Source organism: Salvelinus namaycush, unplaced genomic scaffold (genome assembly GCF_016432855.1).
Source record: "Salvelinus namaycush isolate Seneca unplaced genomic scaffold, SaNama_1.0 Scaffold1907, whole genome shotgun sequence".
NCBI classification, from domain to species: domain Eukaryota; kingdom Metazoa; phylum Chordata; class Actinopteri; order Salmoniformes; family Salmonidae; genus Salvelinus; species Salvelinus namaycush.
In genome coordinates this window covers 26,823-49,591 of record NW_024058683.1, presented here as the reverse complement: position 1 = coordinate 49,591, position 22,769 = coordinate 26,823, and the positions used below count along the sequence as shown (strand labels likewise).

General features: G+C 48.3%; 1 protein-coding gene across 1 annotated transcript in view; it reads right to left on the bottom strand.

The window, feature by feature from the left end:
* Window positions 1-5,543: 5,543 nt before the first annotated feature.
* LOC120037832 (anoctamin-2-like) overlaps window positions 5,544-22,769 on the bottom strand; it is a gene marked incomplete at its 5' end in the record, with an annotated part of 43,488 nt that continues 26,262 nt past the window's right edge. Inside the window, 3 exon segments of the mRNA XM_038983801.1 lie at window positions 5,544-5,939; window positions 8,279-8,384; window positions 21,531-21,709. Coding sequence (XP_038839729.1) covers window positions 5,544-5,939; window positions 8,279-8,384; window positions 21,531-21,709 — 681 coding nt within the window.

Here is a 22,769-nt window from a genome sequence, read left to right as displayed (position 1 = left end):
CCAGTACATTAACACCAGCCTGTCCTCCCTAATTAAGGTGCCACCAACCTCCTCTGATATGTATCCTCCTACTTTGAAGGGGTAAGCGGGTAGATTCTACAGTCTAGATCAGGGGTTCCCAAACTCAGTCCTGGGCCCCCCCCAGGTACACACTTTGGTTTCTGAACGACACATCTGATTCTAATAACCAACTCATCATCAAGCGTTGATGATTGGAATCAGCTGAGTAGTGCTAAAGGAAAAAACACACGGTCCATCCAAGGGGCCCCGGCACCGAGTTTGGGAAGCCCCGGTCTAGACGATCCTATCTGCCACTCAGGGCTCTGTATATTACATTTGTATCAACACGGCCACATGATCAGACTGAGCATTTAAAATGGCAAAAGGAGGCTCGGGGAAATAAATGACCAAAATATATTTGCCGTTATTTTAATGAAATAAACAGTGATTTAATTAGACATACAATGATGCTGATTTAAAAATACAATTTAAAAAACTGCAGAGATAGAATGAACCGGAACGAAGAGTGTCTTTAAGAGAAGAGATAGAATGAACTGGAATGAAGAGGAGCTTTAAGAGAAGAGATAGAATGAACCGGAATGAAGAGGGGCTTTAAGAGAAGAGATAGAATGAACCGGAACGAAGAGCTCCACCCTCTCTTTGCAAGTTACGGGCAAGACTATGGACCAGATGTCCCCTTCCCTTGTGAAATGTGAAAGATGCTAACACCTGTGAAATGTAAAAGATGCTAACACCTGTGAAATGTGAAAGATGCTAACACCTGTGAAATGTGAAAGATGCTAACACATGTGAAAGATGCTAACACCTGCGAAATGTGAAAGATGCTAACACCTGTGAAATGTAAAAGATGCTAACACCTGCGAGAGGTCAAAGATGCTAACACCTGTGAAATGTGAAAGATGCTAACACCTGTGAGAAGTCAAAGATGCTAACACCTGCGAGAAGTCAAAGATGCTAACACCTGCGAGAAGTCAAAGATGCTAACACCTGTGAGAAGTCAAAGATGCTAACACCTGTGAAATGTGAAAGATGCTAACACCTGCGAGAAGTCAAAGATGCTAACACCTGCGAGAAGTCAAAGATGCTAACACCTGCGAGAAGTCAAAGATGCTAACACCTGCGAGAAGTCAAAGATGCTAACACCTGCGAGAAGTCAAAGATGCTAACACCTGTGAGAAGTCAAAGATGCTAACACCTGTGAGAAGTCAAAGATGCTAACACCTGTGAAATGTGAAAGATGCTAACACCTGCGAGAAGTCAAAGATGCTAACACCTGTGAAATGTGAAAGATGCTAACACCTGCGAGAAGTCAAAGATGCTAACACCAGCGAGAAGTCAAAGCTGCTAACACCTGTGAGAAGTCAAAGAGGCTAACACCTGTGAGAAGTCAAAGATGCTAAGATCTGCGAGAAGTCAAAGATGCTAACACCTGCGAGAAGTCAAAGATGCTAACACCTGTGAGAAGTCAAAGATGCTAACACCTGTGAGAAGTCAAAGATGCTAACACCTGCGAGAAGTCAAAGATGCCAACACCTGCGAGAAGTCAAAGATGCTATCACCTGCGAGAAGTCAAAGATGCTAACACCTGCGAGAAGTCAAAGATGCTAACACCTGCGAGAAGTCAAAGATGCTTACACCTGTGAGAAGTCAAAGATGCTTACACCTGTGAGAAGTCAAAGATGCTAACACCTGTGAGAAGTCAAAGATGCTTACACCTGTGAAATGGTGATCTGTCCAAAGCTCCAGAAGTAGCGCGTTATGTCACGCATCCCGTTGTATGATGACAGATGTATGGTATAATTTATGTTGACGTAGTCTGTCCACCAGAGATTATCATGACATACACACACTGGTCCTCTATATGATGCTATGTTATCCTCACACTGGACCTCAACATGTACATTACCCAGTTATACACACTGGACCTCAACATGTACATTATCCATGTATATACTCTGAACCTTGATATTCTATACATTACCCAGTTATACACTCTGGACCTCAACATGTACATTATCCATGTATATACTCTGAACCTTGATATTCTATACATTATCCAGTTATACACTCTGGACCTCAACATGTACATTATCCATGTATACACACTGGACCTCAACATGTACATTATCCATGTATACACTGAACCTTGATATTCTATACATTATCCAGTTATACACACTGGACCTCAACATGTACATTATCCATGTATACACTGAACCTTGATATTCTATACATTATCCAGTTATACACACTGGACCTCAACATGTACATTATCCATGTATACACTCTGGACCTCAACATGTACATTATCCATGTATACACTCTGAACCTCAACATGTACATTATCCATGTATACACTCTGAACCTCAACATGTACATTATCCATGTACACTGTGAACCTTGATATTCTATACATTATCCAGTTATACACACTGGACCTCAACATGTACATTATCCATGTATACACACTGGACCTCAACATGTACATTATCCATGTATACACACTGGACCTCAACATGTACATTATCCATGTATACACACTGGACCTCAACATGTACATTATCCAGTTATACACTCTGAACCTTGATATTCTATACATTATCCAGTTATACACTCTGAACCTTGATATTCTATACATTACCCAGTTATACACTCTGAACCTTGATATTCTATAGATTATCGAGGCATTATTATTATTATTAAGCTTTATTTTTTTACAGGAGCAGTGCACATTTATCAACATTTCTGTAAAGGCGCCGGGTTTAGCCAGACGGATAATTTTCGACCGGAGTCCCTGGGAAGGTTATTAAAAACAAATCCAATAACAATACAGACAGTAAGCACAGACAGAGCAACATACAACCAGTAACACACAGAGCAACATACAACCAGTAACACACAGAGCAACATACAACCAGTAACACACAGAGCAACATACAACCAGTAACACACAGAGCAACATACAACCAGTAACACACAGAGCAACATACAACCAGTAACACACAGAGCAACATACAACCAGTAACACACAGAGCAACATACAACCAGTAACACACAGAGGCAGAGCAACATACAACCAGTAACACACAGAGGCAGAGCAACATACAACCAGTAACACACAGAGGCAGAGCAACATATAACCAGTAACACACAGAGCAACATACAACCAGTAACACACAGAGCAACATACAACCAGTAACACACAGAGCAACATACAACCAGTAACACACAGAGCAACATACAACCAGTAACACACAGAGCAACATACAACCAGTAACACACAGAGCAACATACAACCAGTAACACACAGAGCAACATACAACCAGTAACACACAGAGCAACATACAACCAGTAACACACAGAGCAACATACAACCAGTAACACACAGAGCAACATACAACCAGTAACACACAGAGCAACATACAACCAGTAACACACAGAGCAACATACAACCAGTAACACACAGAGCAACATACAACCAGTAACACACAGAGCAACATACAACCAGTAACACACAGAGCAACATACAACCAGTAACACACAGAGCAACATACAACCAGTAACACACAGAGCAACATACAACCAGTAACACACAGAGCAACATACAACCAGTAACACACAGAGCAACATACAACCAGTAACACACAGAGCAACATACAACCAGTAACACACAGAGCAACATACAACCAGTAACACACAGAGCAACATACAACCAGTAACACACAGAGCAACATACAACCAGTAACACACAGAGCAACATACAACCAGTAACACACAGAGCAACATACAACCAGTAACACACAGAGCAACATACAACCAGTAACACACAGAGCAACATACAACCAGTAACACACAGAGCAACATACAACCAGTAACACACAGAGCAACATACAACCAGTAACACACAGAGCAACATACAACCAGTAACACACAGAGCAACATACAACCAGTAACACACAGAGCAACATACAACCAGTAACACACAGAGCAACATACAACCAGTAACACACAGAGCAACATACAACCAGTAACACACAGAGCAACATACAACCAGTAACACACAGAGCAACATACAACCAGTAACACACAGAGCAACATATAACCAGTAACACTTAACGAAGACAGAGACAGACAGAGACAGAGACAGACACCAACATATGACCAGTAACACTTAACGAAGACAGACAGAAAGCAATAACACAAAAAGAAACCAAACGAAATGACAGAAAAAGAACCAACGATGTATAGCAGACAACATGGAAAGCAGGTCTACACAGCTGGGGATGGTGTTGACACACCTGCCTGTCCTTTAGCCATGTCTTTAGGTTATTGGTGAAGGAGCGGTAAACAGCAGCTCCATGTCTTTAGGTTATTGGTGAAGGAGGGGTAAACAGCAGCTCCATGTCTTTAGGTTATTGGTGAAGGAGCAGTAAACAGCAGCTCCATGTCTTTAGGTTATTGGTGAAGGAGCGGTAAACAGCAGCTCCATGTCTTTAGGTTATTGGTGAAGGAGGGGTAACCAGCAGCTCCATGTCTTTAGGTTATTGGTGAAGGAGCGGTAAACAGCAGCTCCATGTCTTTAGGTTATTGGTGAAGGAGGGGTAAACAGCAGCTCCATGTCTTTAGGTTATTGGTGAAGGAGCAGTAAACAGCAGCTCCATGTCTTTAGGTTATTGGTGAAGGAGGGGTAAACAGCAGCTCCATGTCTTTAGGTTATTGGTGAAGGAGCGGTAACCAGCAGCTCCATGTCTTTAGGTTATTGGTGAAGGAGCAGTAAACAGCAGCCCCATGTCTTTAGGTTATTGGTGAAGGAGCGGTAAACAGCAGCTCCATGTCTTTAGGTTATTGGTGAAGGAGGGGTAAACAGCAGCTCCATGTCTTTAGGTTATTGGTGAAGGAGCAGTAAACAGCAGCTCCATGTCTTTAGGTTATTGGTGAAGGAGGGGTAAACAGCAGCTCCATGTCTTTAGGTTATTGGTGAAGGAGCGGTAAACAGCAGCTCCATGTCTTTAGGTTATTGGTGAAGGAGCAGTAAACAGCAGCTCCATGTCTTTAGGTTATTGGTGAAGGAGCGGTAAACAGCAGCTCCATGTCTTTAGGTTATTGGTGAAGGAGCGGTAAACAGCAGCTCCATGTCTTTAGGTTATTGGTGAAGGAGCAGTAAACAGCAGCTCCATGTCTTTAGGTTATTGGTGAAGGAGCGGTAAACAGCAGCTCCATGTCTTTAGGTTATTGGTGAAGGAGCGGTAAACAGTGTTTTTCCTTAAGGGAACTATACAGTCACCACTCATTATGCAGATAAACACACAACGGTCAAGAATATGTAGATTATCAGGCAGGAAGAACAAGTCCATGATCAGCATGTTCCATCATCACACTGCTTCAGAAAGAGAACACCAAGTCTACATGGGGTGAGAGATCACAGAGGAGCATTCAGACTCCATGTAGCTACCACACTAGTGTCTAAACTTCCCCTGTTGTGGGGATAAAGAAAGTTTGTATGGGATCGCTACAGTAGCGTGTCAGACCGCTGTGTGTCGGGCTGCGTCGTTGCTAGGGGACACGGACATCTGTCGGGCCGCGTTGTTGCTAGGGGACATGGACATCTGTCTGGTGAACTGGCTGAAACTGGCAGCCCTGCATCTCGCCCGGGATTCCCCTCCCTCTCCGCCCGGGGGCTGGCCTAGGCCCTGAGAGAGGCCTAGGGGTAGAGTACGGAAGTGGGCCGTGTCGGGGTGACCCTGGCTGGGCTGGTCCTTGGAGGAGAAGAGGCTCTGGAGGAGGTGGAACTTGTCCTTCTCCTCCCGGAGGAACACGTCCACCAGCAGAGTCTTCTCTCTCTTCAGCTGCTCACTGATGTTCTTGGGGACGTCTGGGATCACCCAGGCAACCAGCAGGCTCAGGAACATCACCAGGTTCTGATGGAGAGAGAGTCATGGACGTCAGGGTGGAGATTGAAGAAAGGACGGAGCACAAAGACACAAGTTTGTTTAACTGGTTGGTGTTGTACTGAATCATCTGATAAATGCTCCACTGTGACTAAAATACAACCACACTGATCATTGGTCCAACCACTGTACCAGGTAACAGGTCCAGAGTCAGGTTGATATTACATACAGTACCAGGTAACAGGTCCAGAGTCAGTTTGATATTACATACTGTACCAGGTAACAGGTCCAGAGTCAGTTTGATATTACATACAGTACCAGGTAACAGTTTGGACAAACCTACTCATTCAAGGATATTTCTTTATTTTTAAAATTTTCTACATTGTAGAATAATAGTGAATACATCATAACTATGAATTAACACATATGGAATTATGTAGTAATCAAAAAAGTGTTAAACAAAACAAAATATATTTTATATTTCAGATTCTTCAAAGTAGCCACCCTTTGCCTTGACAGCATTACACGCTCTTGGCATTCTCTCAGCTTCATGAGGTAGTCACCTGGAATGCATTTCAAATAGCAGGTGTTGTTAAAAGTTAATTTGTGGAATTTATTTCCTATTTAATGTGTTTGAGCCAATCAGTTGTGTTGTGACAAGGTAGGGGTGGTATGCAGAAGATGGCCCTATATGGTAAAATACCAAGTCCATATTATGGCAAGAACAGCTCAAATAAGCAAAGAGAAATGACAGTCCATCATTATTTTAAGACATTTCAAGAACTTTGAAAGTTTCTTCAAGTGCAGTCGCAAAAACCATCAAGCGCTATGATGAAACTGGCTCTCATGAGGACCACCACAGGAAAGGAAGACCCAGAGTTCCCTCTGCTGCAGAGGATAAGTTCATTAGAGTTACCAGCCTCAGATTGGAAAGGAAGACCCAGAGTTCCCTCTGCTGCAGAGGATAAGTTCATTAGAGTCACCAGCCTCAGATTGGAAAGGAAGACCCAGAGTTCCCTCTGCTGCAGAGGATAAGTTCATTAGAGATACCAGACTCAGATTGGAAAGGAAGACCCAGAGTTCCCTCTGCTGCAGAGGATAAGTTCATTAGAGATACCAGCCTCAGATTGGAAAGGAAGACCCAGAGTTCCCTCTGCTGCAGAGGATAAGTTCATTAGAGATACCAGCCTCAGAAACTGCAGCCCAAATAAATGCTTCACAGAGTTGATGTAACAGACACATCTCAACATCAACTGTTCAGAGGAGACTGTGTGAATCAGGCCTTCATGGTCGAATTGCTGCAAAGAAATCACTACTAAAGGACACCAATAGGAAGAAGAGACTTGCTTGGGCCAAGAAACACGAGCAATGACATTAGACCAGTGGAAATCTGTCCTTTGGTCTGATGAATCCAAATGTAAGATTTTTGGTTCAAAACGCCGTGTCTTTGGGAGACGCAGAGTAGGTGAACCAATGATCTCCGCATGTGTGGTTCCCACCGTGAAGCATGGAGGAGGAGGTGTGATTTTGCTTTGCTGGTGACACTGTCAGTGATATATTTTGATTTCAAGGCACACTTAACCAGCATGGCTACCACAGCATTCTGCAGCGATACGCCATCCCATCTGGTTCGCGTTTAGTGGGACAATCATTTGTTTTTCAACAGGACTTTGACCGAACACACCTCCAGGCTGTTTAAGGGCTATTTGACCAAGAAGGAGAGTGATGGAGTGCTGCATCAGCTGACCTGGCCTCCACAATCACCCAACCTCAACCCAATTGAGATGGTTTGGGATGAGTTGGACCGCAGAGTGAAGGAAAAGCAGCCAACAAGTGCTCAGCATGTGTGGGAACTCCTTCAAGACTGTTGGAAAAGCATTCCAGGTGAAGCTGGTTGAGAGAATGCCAAGAGTGTGCAATGCTGTCATCAAGGCCAAGAGTGGCAAGTAGGTGTGTCCAAACTTTTGACTGGTACTGTATATACAGTATATCTCCTGATAAAGTACTTTTTTAATGTTGATAGGTGTCTCTGCTCTTTGTGGTACTGTATATCTCCTGATAAAGTACTTTTTTAAATGTTGATAGGTGTCCCTGCTATTTGTGGTACTGTATATACAGTATATCTCCTGATAAAGTACTTTTTTAAATGTTGATAGGTGTCCCTGCTATTTGTGGTACTGTATATCTCCTGATAAAGTACTTTTTTAAATGTTGATAGGTGTCCCTGCTATTTGTGGTACTGTATATCTCCTGATAAAGTACTTTTTTAAAATGTTGATAGGTGTCTCTGCTATTTGTGGTACTGTATATCTCCTGATAAAGTACTTTTTTAATGTTGATAGGTGTCCCTGCTATTTGTGGTACTGTACCTGGAACAGGATGACGAAGGCCAGTCTGGCAGCTAGGACGGCCCAGTAGGTTTTAGAGAACTGGTAGGCTTCAGCTGACCATGGAGGCTCTCTGTAGTCCTTATACCTAGGGGGTGGGGGGGGGGGGTTACTAGAGGTCTTGGAAATGTTAGAGATCCTTCTAAGGCAGACAGCAGACGGACACACCCTCTATTCTCTACACCAGTTACTAGATATAACACATAACACATGACTAACCAGACAGTCACAGGTACTGAGGCAAAATTAGTTGAGAACCACTGGTCTAGGAGACAGAGCCATAATGGAGGTGGTCAGACTGTAGTCTAGGGGACAGAGCCATAATGGAGGTGGTCAGACTGTAGTCTAGGGGACAGAGCCATAATGGAGGTGGTCAACTGTAGTCTAGGGGACAGAGCCATAATGGAGGTGGTCAGACTGTAGTCTAGGGTACAGAGCCATAATGGAGGTGGTCAGACTGTAGTCTAGGGGACAGAGCCATAATGGAGGTGGGCAGACTGTAGTCTAGGGGACAGAGCCATAATGGAGGTGGTCAGACTGTAGTCTAGGGGACAGAGCCATAATGGAGGTGGTCAGACTGTAGTCTAGGGGACAGAGCCATAATGGAGGTGGTCAGACTGTAGTCTAGGGGACAGAGCCATAATGGAGGTGGTCAGACTGTAGTCTAGGAGACAGAGACATAATGGAGGTGGTCAGACTGTAGTCTAGGAGACAGAGCCATAATGGAGGTGGGCAGACTGTAGTCTAGGGGACAGAGCCATAATGGAGGTGGTCAGACTGTAGTCTAGGGGACAGAGCCATAATGGAGGTGGTCAGACTGTAGTCTAGGGGACAGAGCCATAATGGAGGTGGTCAGACTGTAGTCTAGGGGACAGAGCCATAATGGAGGTGGTCAGACTGTAGTCTAGGGGACAAAGCCATACTGGAGGTGGTCAGACTGTAGTCTAGGGGACAGAGCCATAATGGAGGTGGTCAGACTGTAGTCTAGGGGACAGAGCCATAATGGAGGTGGTCAGACTGTAGTCTAGGAGACAGAGCCATAATGGAGGTGGGCAGACTGTAGTCTAGGGGACAGAGCCATAATGGAGGTGGTCAGACTGTAGTCTAGGGGACAGAGCCATAATGGAGGTGGTCAGACTGTAGTCTAGGGGACAGAGCCATAATGGAGGTGGTCAGACTGTAGTCTAGGGGACAGAGCCATAATGGAGGTGGTCAGACTGTAGTCTAGGGGACAGAGCCATAATGGAGGTGGTCAGACTGTAGTCTAGGGGACAGAGCCATAATGGAGGTGGTCAGACTGTAGTCTAGGGGACAGAGCCATAATGGAGGTGGTCAGACTGTAGTCTAGGGGACAGAGCCATAATGGAGGTGGTCAGACTGTAGTCTAGGGGACAGAGCCATAATGGAGGTGGTCAGACTGTACTCTAGGGGACAGAGCCATAATGGAGGTGGTCAGACTGTAGTCTAGGGGACAGAGCCATACTGGAGGTGGTCAGACTGTAGTCTAGGGGACAGAGCCATAATGGAGGTGGTCAGACTGTAGTCTAGGGGACAGAGCCATAATGGAGGTGGTCAGACTGTAGTCTAGGGGACAGAGCCATAATGGAGGTGGTCAGACTGTAGTCTAGGGGACAGAGCCATAATGGAGGTGGTCAGACTGTAGTCTAGGGGACAGAGCCATAATGGAGGTGGTCAGACTGTAGTCTAGGGGACAGAGCCATAATGATGCCCCTCAGTACCCCTCTATCCAATCATGTTATTAATGATGCCCCTCAGTACCCCTCTATCCTCTATCCAATCATGTTATTAATGATGCCCCTCGGTACTCCTCTATACAACCATGGCTAGAGGACCATGGCTAGAGGACCATGGCTAGAGGGCCGTGGCTAGAGGACCATGGATAGAGGACCGTGGCTAGAGGACCGTGGCTAAAGGACCATGGCTAGAGGGCCGTGGCTAGAGAACCATGGATAGAGGACCGTGGCTAGAGGACCATGGCTAGAGGACCGTGGCTAGAGGACCATGGATAGAGGACCGTGGCTAAAGGACCATGGCTAAAGGACCGTGGCTAGAGGGCCGTGGCTAGAGGGCCGTGGCTAGAGGGCCGTGGCTAGAGGACCGTGGATAGAGGACCGTGGCTAGAGGACCGTGGCTAGAGGACCGTGGCTAGAGGACCGTGGCTAGAGAACCATGGCTAGAGGACCGTGGCTAGAGGACCGTGGCTAGAGGACCGTGGCTAGAGGACCGTGGCTAGAGGACCGTGGCTAGAGGACCGTGGCTAGAGGACCGTGGCTAGAGGACCGTGGCTAGAGGACCGTGGCTAGAGGACCGTGGCTAGAGAACCGTGGCTAGAGGACCGTGGCTAGAGGACCGTGGCTAGAGGACCGTGGCTAGAGGACCGTGGCTAGAGAACCGTGGCTAGAGGACCGTGGCTAGAGGACCGTGGCTAGAGAACCGTGGCTAGAGGACCATGGCTAGAGGACCGTGGCTAGAGAACCATGGCTAGAGGACCGTGGCTAGAGGACCGTGGCTGGAGGACCGTGGCTAGAGGGCCGTGGCTAGAGGACCATAAAGCACAATAACAGCCCGTTAATTTTTCTATTAGAAACTTGGTTTCTACTATGAAACAACTAGAGTCGCTAGAGGTACTACGATACTACGGCTGGTCAGACAGACGGGTACTACGATACTACGGCTGGTCAGACAGACGGGTACTACGATACTACGGCTGGTCAGACAGACGGGTACTACGATACTACGGCTGGTCAGACAGACGGGTACTACGATACTACGGCTGGTCAGACAGACGGGTACTACGATACTACGGCTGGTCAGACAGACGGGTACTACGATACTACGGCTGGTCAGACAGACGGGTACTACGATACTACGGCTGGTCAGACAGACGGGTACTACGATACTACGGCTGGTCAGACAGACGGGTACTACGATACTACGGCTGGTCAGACAGACGGGTACTACGGCTGGTCAGACAGACGGGTACTACGATACTACGGCTGGTCAGACAGACGGGTACTACGATACTACGGCTGGTCAGACAGACGGGTACTACGATACTACGGCTGGTCAGACAGACGGGTACTACGATACTACGGCTGGTCAGACAGACGGGTACTACGATACTACGGCTGGTCAGACAGACGGGTACTACGATACTACGGCTGGTCAGACAGACGGGTACTACGGCTGGTCAGACAGACGGGTACTACGATACTACGGCTGGTCAGACAGACGGGTACTACGATACTACGGCTGGTCAGACAGACGGGTACTACGATACTACGGCTGGTCAGACAGACGGGTACTACGATACTACGGCTGGTCAGACAGACGGGTACTACGATACTACGGCTGGTCAGACAGACGGGTACTACGATACTACGGCTGGTCAGACAGACGGGTACTACGATACTACGGCTGGTCAGACAGACGGGTACTACGATACTACGGCTGGTCAGACAGACGGGTACTACGATACTACGGCTGGTCAGACAGACGGGTACTACGATACTACGGCTGGTCAGACAGACGGGTACTACGATACTACGGCTGGTCAGACAGACGGGTACTACGATACTACGGCTGGTCAGACAGACGGGTACTACGATACTACGGCTGGTCAGACAGACAGATGAAAACACAGAAACTATTTAAACTGACTTCTTTCAGAGTGGACATCGAAGCCGAGTTGAATTTCCTCTAAACGTTTGATTGGCTGTATTAAATTAGGAAAACATCAGAGAGACAGACTGGTCCTGGTGTATGGCCATATACAGGCATGGAGCAGGAATGTGTGAGACTGGCTCCGATTCACCCAGCCACCCTACACTCTATCTGCCCTCAGGCCCCTGCCTCTCCCTGGGAGCTCCCCACCCCCCCACACACACACAGAGATCTGATTCCCTGAAAAAGACATCACCTCAATGCTCCTCTGGCTGCCTCCATGTTTGGTTATCACAATACTGACCATGTCAAAAATAGAACAGACACACATTCATTCAATAACACAGTGATATATTTGTTGTTATTTTGGCTCTGTACTCCAGCACTATGGATTTTAAATGATACAATTACTACGAGGTTAACGTGTTGATATCAAGCTTTAATTTGAGGGTATTTTCATCCATATCGGGTGAATCGTTTAGAAATTACAGCACTTTTTAGTCCCCCCCCTTTTAGAGGATCAAAAATCTTTGGACAAATTCACTTATATTTGTGTTACTCAAAAGTTTAGCATTTGGTTCCATATTCATAGCAAGCGATGAGTAATGGAGCCGGAGGAGATGGCTGCCGTTTTACGATCTCCTAACCAACTGTGCTATTCTGCGTGTTTCTTGCGTTATTTGTAACTTAATTTGAACATAATGTTTCTGCCAACGTGTCTTATGACTGAAAAGAGCTTCTAGATACCAGGACAGCGATAACTCACCCCGTACTGGAGGAAAACGTTTTCTTTAACGAGTCGGACGGGAAGGATTTACTCCAGACGCCCGACGAGGCCTTCATCCCCGTCATTCGCAGGAGAAAGAGACGGAGATATCGGGGACGAAGGTCTGGGTGTAAGGATCTGAAGACGAGCGGGTAATCTCCCTTTACCATCGGTCCTATTAGCCAACGTACAGTCAATGGAAAATAAAATAGACGAACTACGATCACAGGACATTAAAAACGGTAATATCTTTATGTTTCACCGAGTCGTGGCTGAATAACGACATTAATAACATACAGCTGGCGGGTTTTACATTGTATCGGCAGGATAGAACAGCAGCCTCTGGTAGAAGTGTTTAGAAACATATTCTATTCTTATTTACAATAGAAGTGACTCCAAAATGACACAATACATTATTTACCGTTCATTTCTATTGGGCACAAAATTATCTGGAACACAACCAAAGCAAACAACAAATGAATCCAACAAGTTTGTTAAGTCACAAGCTTGATGTAAACACTGCGTGCTAGGAATATGGGACTGAATACAAAACGGTTGACTACTTTAACACACATTAGTGAATGTGTCCTAATACTTTGTCTGTCATTTCTAAAACGGGTTCCCCTGATCAAATCAAATCAAATGTATTTATAAAGCCCTTCTTACATCAGCTGATATCTCAAAGTGCTGTACAGAAACCCAGCCTAAAACCCCAAACAGCAAGCAATGCAGGTGTAGAAGCACGGTGGCTAGGAAAAACTCCCTAGAAAGGCCATGTGATGTGGATGAAATACCCTCAAATTAAATCTGACAGTCTGCACTTTAACCTCATAGTCACTGTATCATTTCAAATCCAAAGTTCTGGAGAACAGAGACAAAAGTTCTGGAGACCCCTGTCTATCACTGCCTCAATACTGTTGGAGACCCCTGTCTATCACTGCCTCAATACTGTTGGAGACCCCTGTCTATCACTGCCTCAATACTGTTGGAGACCCCTGTCTATCACTGCCTCAATACTGTTGGAGACCCCTGTCTATCACTGCCTCAATACTGTTGGAGACCCCTGTCTATCACTGTCCCAATACTGTTGGAGACCCCTGTCTATCACTGCCTCAATACTGTTGGAGACCCCTGTCTATCACTGTCTCAATACTGTTGGAGACCCCTGTCTATCACTGTCCCAATACTGTTGGAGACCCCTGTCTATCACTGTCTCAATACTGTTGGAGACCCCTGTCTATCACTGCCTCAATACTGTTGGAGACCCCTGTCTATCACTGCCTCAATACTGTTGGAGACCCCTGTCTATCACTGTCCCAATACTGTTGGAGACCCCTGTCTATCACTGCCTCAATACTGTTGGAGACCCCTGTCTATCACTGCCTCAATACTGTTGGAGACCCCTGTCTATCACTGCCCCAATACTGTTGGAGACCCCTGTCTATCACTGCCTCAATACTGTTGGAGACCCCTGTCTATCACTGACTCAATACTGTTGGAGACCCCTGTCTGTCACTGCCTCAATACTGTTGGAGATCCCTGTCTATCACTGTCCCAATACTGTTGGAGACCCCTGTCTATCACTGCCTCAATACTGTTGGAGACCCCTGTCTATCACTGCATCAATACTGTTGGAGACCCCTGTCTATCACTGACTCAATACTGTTGGAGACCCCTGTCTATCACTGCCCCAATACTGTTGGAGACCCCTGTCTATCACTGCTTCAATACTGTTGGAGACCCCTGTCTATCACTGCCTCAATACTGTTGGAGACCCCTGTCTATCACTGCCTCAATACTGTTGGAGACCCCTGTCTATCACTGCCTCAATACTGTTGGAGACCCCTGTCTATCACTGCCTCAATACTGTTGGAGACCCCTGTCTATCACTGCCTCAATACTGTTGGAGACCCCTGTCTATCACTGCCTCAATACTGTTGGAGACCCCTGTCTATCACTGCCTCAATACTGTTGGAGATCCCTGTCTATCACTGTCCCAATACTGTTGGAGACCCCTGTCTATCACTGCCTCAATACTGTTGGAGACCCCTGTCTATCACTGTCCCAATACTGTTGGAGACCCCTGTCTATCACTGCCTCAATACTGTTGGAGATCCCTGTCTATCACTGCCTCAATACTGTTGGAGATCCCTGTCTATCACTGTCCCAATACTGTTGGAGATCCCTGTCTATCACTGTCCCAATACTGTTGGAGATCCCTGTCTATCACTGTCCCAATACTGTTGGAGATCCCTGTCTATCACTGTCCCAATACTGTTGGAGATCCCTGTCTATCACTGCCTCAATACTGTTGGAGATCCCTGTCTCTCCTCTAGATGAGTGTGTGACCAATACTGTTGGAGACCCCTGTCTATCACTGCCTCAGTACTGTTGGAGACCCCTGTCTATCACTGCCTCAATACTGTTGGAGACCCCTGTCTATCACTGCCTCAATACTGTTGGAGACCCCTGTCTATCACTGCCTCAATACTGTTGGAGACCCCTGTCTATCACTGACTCAATACTGTTGGAGACCCCTGTCTATCACTGCCTCAATACTGTTGGAGACCCCTGTCTATCACTGCCTCAATACTGTTGGAGACCCCTGTCTATCACTGCCTCAATACTGTTGGAGACCCCTGTCTATCACTGCCTCAATACTGTTGGAGACCCCTGTCTATCACTGCCTCAATACTGTTGGAGACCCCTGTCTATCAGTCCCAATACTGTTGGAGACCCCTGTCTATCACTGCCTCAATACTGTTGGAGACCCCTGTCTATCACTGCCTCAATACTGTTGGAGACCCCTGTCTATCACTGCCTCAATACTGTTGGAGACCCCTGTCTATCACTGCCCCAATACTGTTGGAGACCCCTGTCTATCACTGCCCCAATACTGTTGGAGACCCCTGTCTATCACTGTCCCAATACTGTTGGAGACCCCTGTCTATCACTGCCTCAATACTGTTGGAGACCCCTGTCTATCACTGCCTCAATACTGTTGGAGACCCCTGTCTATCACTGACTCAATACTGTTGGAGACCCCTGTCTATCACTGCCTCAATATTGTTGGAGACCCCTGTCTATCACTGCCCCAATACTGTTGGAGACCCCTGTCTATCACTGTCCCAATTCTGTTGGAGACCCCTGTCTATCACTGACTCAATACTGTTGGAGACCCCTGTCTATCACTGCCTCAATACTGTTGGAGACCCCTGTCTATCACTGCCTCAATACTGTTGGAGACCCCTGTCTATCACTGTCCCAATACTGTTGGAGACCCCTGTCTATCACTGCCTCAATACTGTTGGAGACCCCTGTCTATCCTCTAGATGAGTGTGTGACCAATACTGTTGGAGACCCCTGTCTATCACTGTCCCAATACTGTTGGAGACCCCTGTCTATCACTGCCTCAATACTGTTGGAGACCCCTGTCTATCACTGCCCCAATACTGTTGGAGACCCCTGTCTATCACTGCCTCAATACTGTTGGAGACCCCTGTCTATCACTGCCCCAATACTGTTGGAGACCCCTGTCTATCACTGTCCCAATTCTGTTGGAGACCCCTGTCTATCACTGCCTCAATACTGCTGGAGACCCCTGTCTATCACTGACTCAATACTGTTGGAGACCCCTGTCTATCACTGCCTCAATACTGTTGGAGACCCCTGTCTATCACTGCCTCAATACTGTTGGAGACCCCTGTCTATCACTGACTCAATACTGTTGGAGACCCCTGTCTATCACTGCCTCAATACTGTTGGAGACCCCTGTCTATCACTGTCTCAATACTGTTGGAGACCCCTGTCTATCACTGCCTCAATACTGTTGGAGACCCCTGTCTATCACTGCCTCAATACTGTTGGAGACCCCTGTCTATCACTGCCTCAATACTGTTGGAGACCCCTGTCTATCACTGCATCAATACTGTTGGAGACCCCTGTCTATCACTGCATCAATACTGTTGGAGACCCCTGTCTATCACTGCCTCAATACTGTTGGAGACCCCTGTCTATCACTGCCCCAATACTGTTGGAGACCCCTGTCTATCACTGTCTCAATACTGTTGGAGACCCCTGTCTATCACTGCCTCAATACTGTTGGAGACCCCTGTCTCTCCTCTAGATGAGTGTGTGACAGTACCAGAGGAAGTTGGACTGATTTCCACTAGTATCTCTGGGGAACGGAGCTGAAATCTGCAACAAAACAAGGGTCAGCCCATTCCCACCCCTCCCTCCCTCACACGCACACACACACACACATACACACACACACGCAAACGCACACATGCACAGCCAATTTCCAAGTGAGCCCCTTTGCCAGAAAACGTGGTCCACGCCTGATATCATCCCCCCCCTGATAAAGCCCCCAGCTTCTCTAGTTCCCCAGCCCAGTATGTTGAAGCAGAACCACAGTATGTGGCCCTGTGTGGCACGTTGCTCCAGGGCTGAGGGTTTGATTCCTGCTGTGTGGCTGGTAGAGCGTGTTGTTCCAGGGCTGAGGGTTTGATTCCTGCTGTGTGGCTGGTAGAGCGTGTTGTTCCAGGGCTGAGGGTTTGATTCCTGCTGTGTGGCTGGTAGAACGTGTTGCTCCAGGGCTGAGGGTTTGATTCCTGCTGTGTGGCTGGCAGAGCGTGTTGCTCCAGGGCTGAGGGTTTGATTCCTGCTGTGTGGCTGGTAGAGCGTGTTGCTCCCAGGGCTGAGGGTTTGATTCCTGCTGTGCGGCTGGTAGAGCGTGTTGCTCCCAGGGCTGAGGGTTTGATTCCTGCTGTGTGGCTGGTAGAACGTGTTGCTCCAGGGCTGAGGGTTTGATTCCTGCTGTGTGGCTGGTAGAGCGTGTTGCTCCAGGGCTGAGGGTTTGATTCCTGCTGTGTGGCTGGTAGAGCGTGTTGTTCCAGGGCTGAGGGTTTGATTCCTGCTGTGTGGCTGGTAGAGCATGTTGTTCCAGGGCTGAGGGTTTGATTCCTGCTGTCTGGCTGGTAGAGCGTGTTGCTCCAGGGCTGAGCGTTTGATTCCTGCTGTGTGGCTGGTAGAGCGTGTTGCTCCAGGGCTGAGGGTTTGATTCCTGCTGTGTGGCTGGTAGAGCGTGTTGTTCCAGGGCTGAGGGTTTGATTCCTGCTGTGTGGCTGGTAGAGCGTGTTGCTCCAGGGCTGAGGGTTTGATTCCTGCTGTGTGGCTGGTAGAGCGTGTTGCTCCAGGGCTGAGGGTTTGATTCCTGCTGTGTGGCTGGTAGAGCGTGTTGTTCCAGGGCTGAGGGTTTGATTCCTGCTGTGTGGCTGGTAGAGCGTGTTGTTCCAGGGCTGAGGGTTTGATTCCTGCTGTGTGGCTGGTAGAACGTGTTGTTCCAGGGCTGAGGGTTTGATTCCTGCTGTGTGGCTGGTAGAACGTGTTGCTCCAGGGCTGAGGGTTTGATTCCTGCTGTGTGGCTGGTAGAGCGTGTTGCTCCAGGGCTGAGGGTTTGATTCCTGCTGTGTGGCTGGTAGAGCGTGTTGTTCCAGGGCTGAGGGTTTGATTCCTGCTGTGTGGCTGGTAGAACGTGTTGCTCCAGGGCTGAGGGTTTGATTCCTGCTGTGTGGCTGGTAGAGCATGTTGCTCCAGGGCTGAGGGTTTGATTCCTGCTGTGTGGCTGGTAGAGCGTGTTGTTCCAGGGCTGAGGGTTTGATTCCTGCTGTGTGGCTGGTAGAGCATGTTGCTCCAGGGCTGAGAGTTTGATTCCTGCTGTGTGGCTGGTAGAGCATGTTGCTCCAGGGCTGAGGGTTTGATTCCTGCTGTGTGGCTGGTAGAGCGTGTCGATCCAGGGCTGAGGGTTTGATTCCTGCTGTGTGGCTGGTAGAGCATGTTGTTCCAGGGCTGAGGGTTTGATTCCTGCTGTGTGGCTGGTAGAGCGTGTTGTTCCAGGGCTGAGGGTTTGATTCCTGCTGTGTGGCTGGTAGAGCGTGTTGCTCCAGGGCTGAGGGTTTGATTCCTGCTGTGTGGCTGGTAGAGCGTGTCGATCCAGGGATGAGGGTTTGACTCCTGCTGTGTGGCTGGTAGAGCGTGTTGTTCCAGGGCTGAGGGTTTGATTCCTGCTGTGTGGCTGGTAGAACGTGTTGCTCCAGGGCTGAGGGTTTGATTCCTGCTGTGTGGCTGGTAGAGCGTGTTGTTCCAGGGCTGAGGGTTTGATTCCTGCTGTGTGGCTGGTAGAGCGTGTTGCTCCAGGGCTGAGGGTTTGATTCCTGCTGGGGCCACCCATACCAAAATGTATGTCTGCACTACTTAAAGTCGCTTTGGATAAAAGTGTCTGCTAAATGGCAGAGGGTGAACAGACATAAGATTTAAGTGCCTTTGAACGGGGTATGGTAGTAAGGTGCCAGGCGAACCGGTTTGTGTCCAGAACTGCAACGCTGCTGGGTTTTTCACGCTCAATAGTTTCCCGTGTGAATCAAGAATGGTCCACCACCCAAAGGACATCCAGCCAACTTGACACAACTGTGGGAAGCATTGGAGTCAACATGGGCCAGCTTCCCTGTGGAACGCTTTCGACACCTTGTAGAGTCCATGACCCGACGAACTGAGGCTGTTCTGAGGGCAAAAGAGGAGGAGCAACTCAATATGAGGAAGGTGTTCCTAATGTTTTGTCCAGTCAGTCCACCCCCCCCCCCTCAAGGAAGATGGCATCTCTCCCTCCATCTGCCCTGTCCCCACCCGGCCCACCCCCCAGGAAGATGGCATCTCTTCCTCCATCTGCCCTGTCCCCAACCGGCCCACCCCTCAGGAAGATGGCATCTCTCCCTCCATCCACCCCTGTCCCCAACCGGCCCACCCCCCAGGAAGATGGCATCTCTTCCTCCATCCACCCCTGTCCCCAACCGGCCCACCCCCCAGGAAGATGGCATCTCTCCCTCCACCCCTGTCCCCAACAGGCCCACCCCCCCAGGAAGATGGCATCTCTTCCTCCATCTGCCCTGTCCCCACCCGGCCCACCCCCCAGGAAGACAATGATCTGTCCTTACTGAATAGTCTCTCTTTCTTTCATAAAACGTTTCATTCATGACACAAATATAGTGTTTTCTGGGAATGGCTCATTAATCATGCTTTAACACTGGAGGGACATTCCTATAGTCTTAAAGTGGAGTTTTAAATAGACTGTCTCTACAGTGCTGTTACGTAACAGAATCCCCAACAGACCTGCAGGGTCGAGATGTTTCTGCTTAGAGACCTGCAGTGTTCCAGTAGGACAGACAGTAACACCCTCTGTGTTGGTTAGAAGGATGTAAACACCAACAGATGTAACAGGAGAGAGAGGTAGCAGGAGAGAGAGGTAGCAGGAGAGAGAGAGGTAGCAGGAGAGAGAGAGGTAGCAGGAGAGAGAGAGGTAGCAGGAGAGAGAGGTAGCAGGAGAGAGAGAGGTAGCAGGAGAGAGAGAGGTAGCAGGAGAGAGAGAGGTAGCAGAAGAGAGAGAGAGGTATCAGGAGAGAGAGAGGTAGCAGGAGAGAGAGAGGTAGCAGGAGAGAGAGGGGTAGCAGGAGAGAGAGAGGGGTAGCAGGAGAGAGAGAGGGGTAGCAGGAGAGAGAGAGGGGTAGCAGGAGAGAGAGGTAGCAGGAGAGAGAGAGGGGTAGCAGGAGAGAGAGAGGGGTAGCAGGAGAGAGAGGTAGCAGGAGAGAGAGAGGTAGCAGGAGAGAGAGAGGTAGCAGGAGAGAGAGAGGTAGCAGGAGAGAGAGAGGTAGCAGGAGAGAGAGAGGTAGCAGGAGAGAGAGAGGTAGCAGGAGAGAGAGGTAGCAGGAGAGAGAGGGGTAGCAGGAGAGAGAGGGGTAGCAGGAGAGAGAGGGGTAGCAGGAGAGAGAGGGGTAGCAGGAGAGAGAGAGGTAGCAGGAGAGAGATGTAACAGAAGAGAGAGAGAGAGGTAGCAGGAGAGAGATGTAGCAGGAGAGAGGTAGCAGGAGAGAGAGAGGTAGCAGGAGAGAGAGAGGTAGCAGGAGAGAGAGGGGTAGAAGGAGAGAGAGGTAGCAGGAGAGAGAGAGGTAGCAGGAGAGAGAGGGGTAGCAGGAGAGAGAGGTAGCAGGAGAGAGAGGTAGCAGGAGAGAGAGAGGTATCAGGAGAGAGAGATAGCAGGAGAGAGAGATAGCAGGAGAGAGAGGTACCAGCCACTCTTTAAAGAGAGGTACCAGCCACTCCAGCCACTCTTTAAACATCACCTGGGCCAGCCACTCTTTAAACATCACCTGGGCCAGCCACTCTTTAAATATCACCTGGGCCAGCCACTCTTTAAACATCACCTGGGCCAGCCACTCTTTAAACATCACCTGGGCCAGCCACTCTTTAAACATCACCTGGGCCAGCCACTCTTTAAACATCACCTGGGCCAGCCACTCTTTAAATATCACCTGGGCCAGCCACTATTAAATATCACCTGGGCCAGCCACTATTAAATATCACCTGGGCCAGCCACTCTTAAATAGCACAGGTAAAACACATATTGACTAACGTGGTGACACCAATCGGTGCACCTACCGTACTAACGAGGTGACACCAATCGGTGCGCCCACCGTACTAACGAGGTGACACCAATCGGTGCGCCCACCGTACTGACGTGCTAACGTCCAACCTCGAAAAATACATGGAAAAACCCAAACCTCTAACAATCCTCTGACTACCAGCGCTCCTAAACAGATCAATGAAAAGAGAGACACCGGTGTGTCTGTGGTACTAACCTGCAGACGGTGGTCTCAGGGAGGTTTGAGGAGGTGGGGGCGTTGCCGGGTCTGAAGTTGGACACGTTGAAGTGAGAGAGGGTGTGGTACTAACCTGCAGACGATGGTCTCCGGGAGGTTTGAGGAGGTGGGGGCGTTGCCGGGTCTGAAGTTGGACACGTTGAAGTGAGAGAGGGTGTGGTCTATGAAGCCGTGCATGGTGCCTGTCTGACTGTACATGTACTGGTACACCAGCCTGGGAATGAAGTCTGAGGTGAACGAGATCACAAACGCCTGGCAGGGAGAGAGAGCACATTAAAGGGAGACGGTGAGATTGACATTTAGGAGCTTTTTCTACTCATCCAGAACCAGACGAACTCATGGATACCATTTTTATGTCTCAGCATGATCGCAAAGTTGTGTCTGTCTCAATGGCACTCAGACGCCACAATGAGACAGACTCAACGTTGTGATCTCAGTACCATAATGACACAGATACGTTGTGATCTCAGTACCATAACGACACAGATACGTTGTGATCTCAGTACCATAATGACACAGATACGTTGTGATCTCAGTACCATAACGACACAGATACGTTGTGATCTCAGTACCATAATGACACAGATACGTTGTGATCTCAGTACCATAATGACACAGATACAACGTTGTGATCGCTATACAGCTCTATGCAACAACGGGACTTAATTTAACTAGGCAAGTCAGTTCAGAACATTTTTTTTTTTTACCATGACAGCCTACCCCGGCCAAACCCTAACGACACTGGGCCAATTGTCCTATGGGACTCCCAGTCACGGCCGGGTTGTGATACAACCTGGAATCGAACCAGGGTCTGTTGTGACACCTTTAGCACTGAGATGCAGTGCCTCAGACCGCTGTGATACAACCTGGAATCGAACCAGGGTCTGTTGTGACACCTTTAGCACTGAGATGCAGTGCCTCAGACCGCTGTGATACAACCTGGAATCGAACCAGGGTCTGTTGTGACACCTTTAGCACTGAGACCGCTGAACCAGGGTCTGTTGTGACTCCTCTAGCACTGAGATGCAGTGCCTTAGACCGCTGAACCAGGGTCTGTTGTGACTCCTCTAGCACTGAGATGCAGTGCCTTAGACCGCTGAACCAGGGTCTGTTGTGACTCCTCTAGCACTGAGATGCAGTGCCTTAGACCGCTGAACCAGGGTCTGTTGTGACTCCTCTAGCACTGAGATGCAGTGCCTTAGACCGCTGAACCAGGGTCTGTCGTGACTCCTCTAGCACTGAGATGCAGTGCCTTAGACCGCTGAACCAGGGTCTGTTGTGACTCCTCTAGCACTGAGATGCAGTGCCTTAG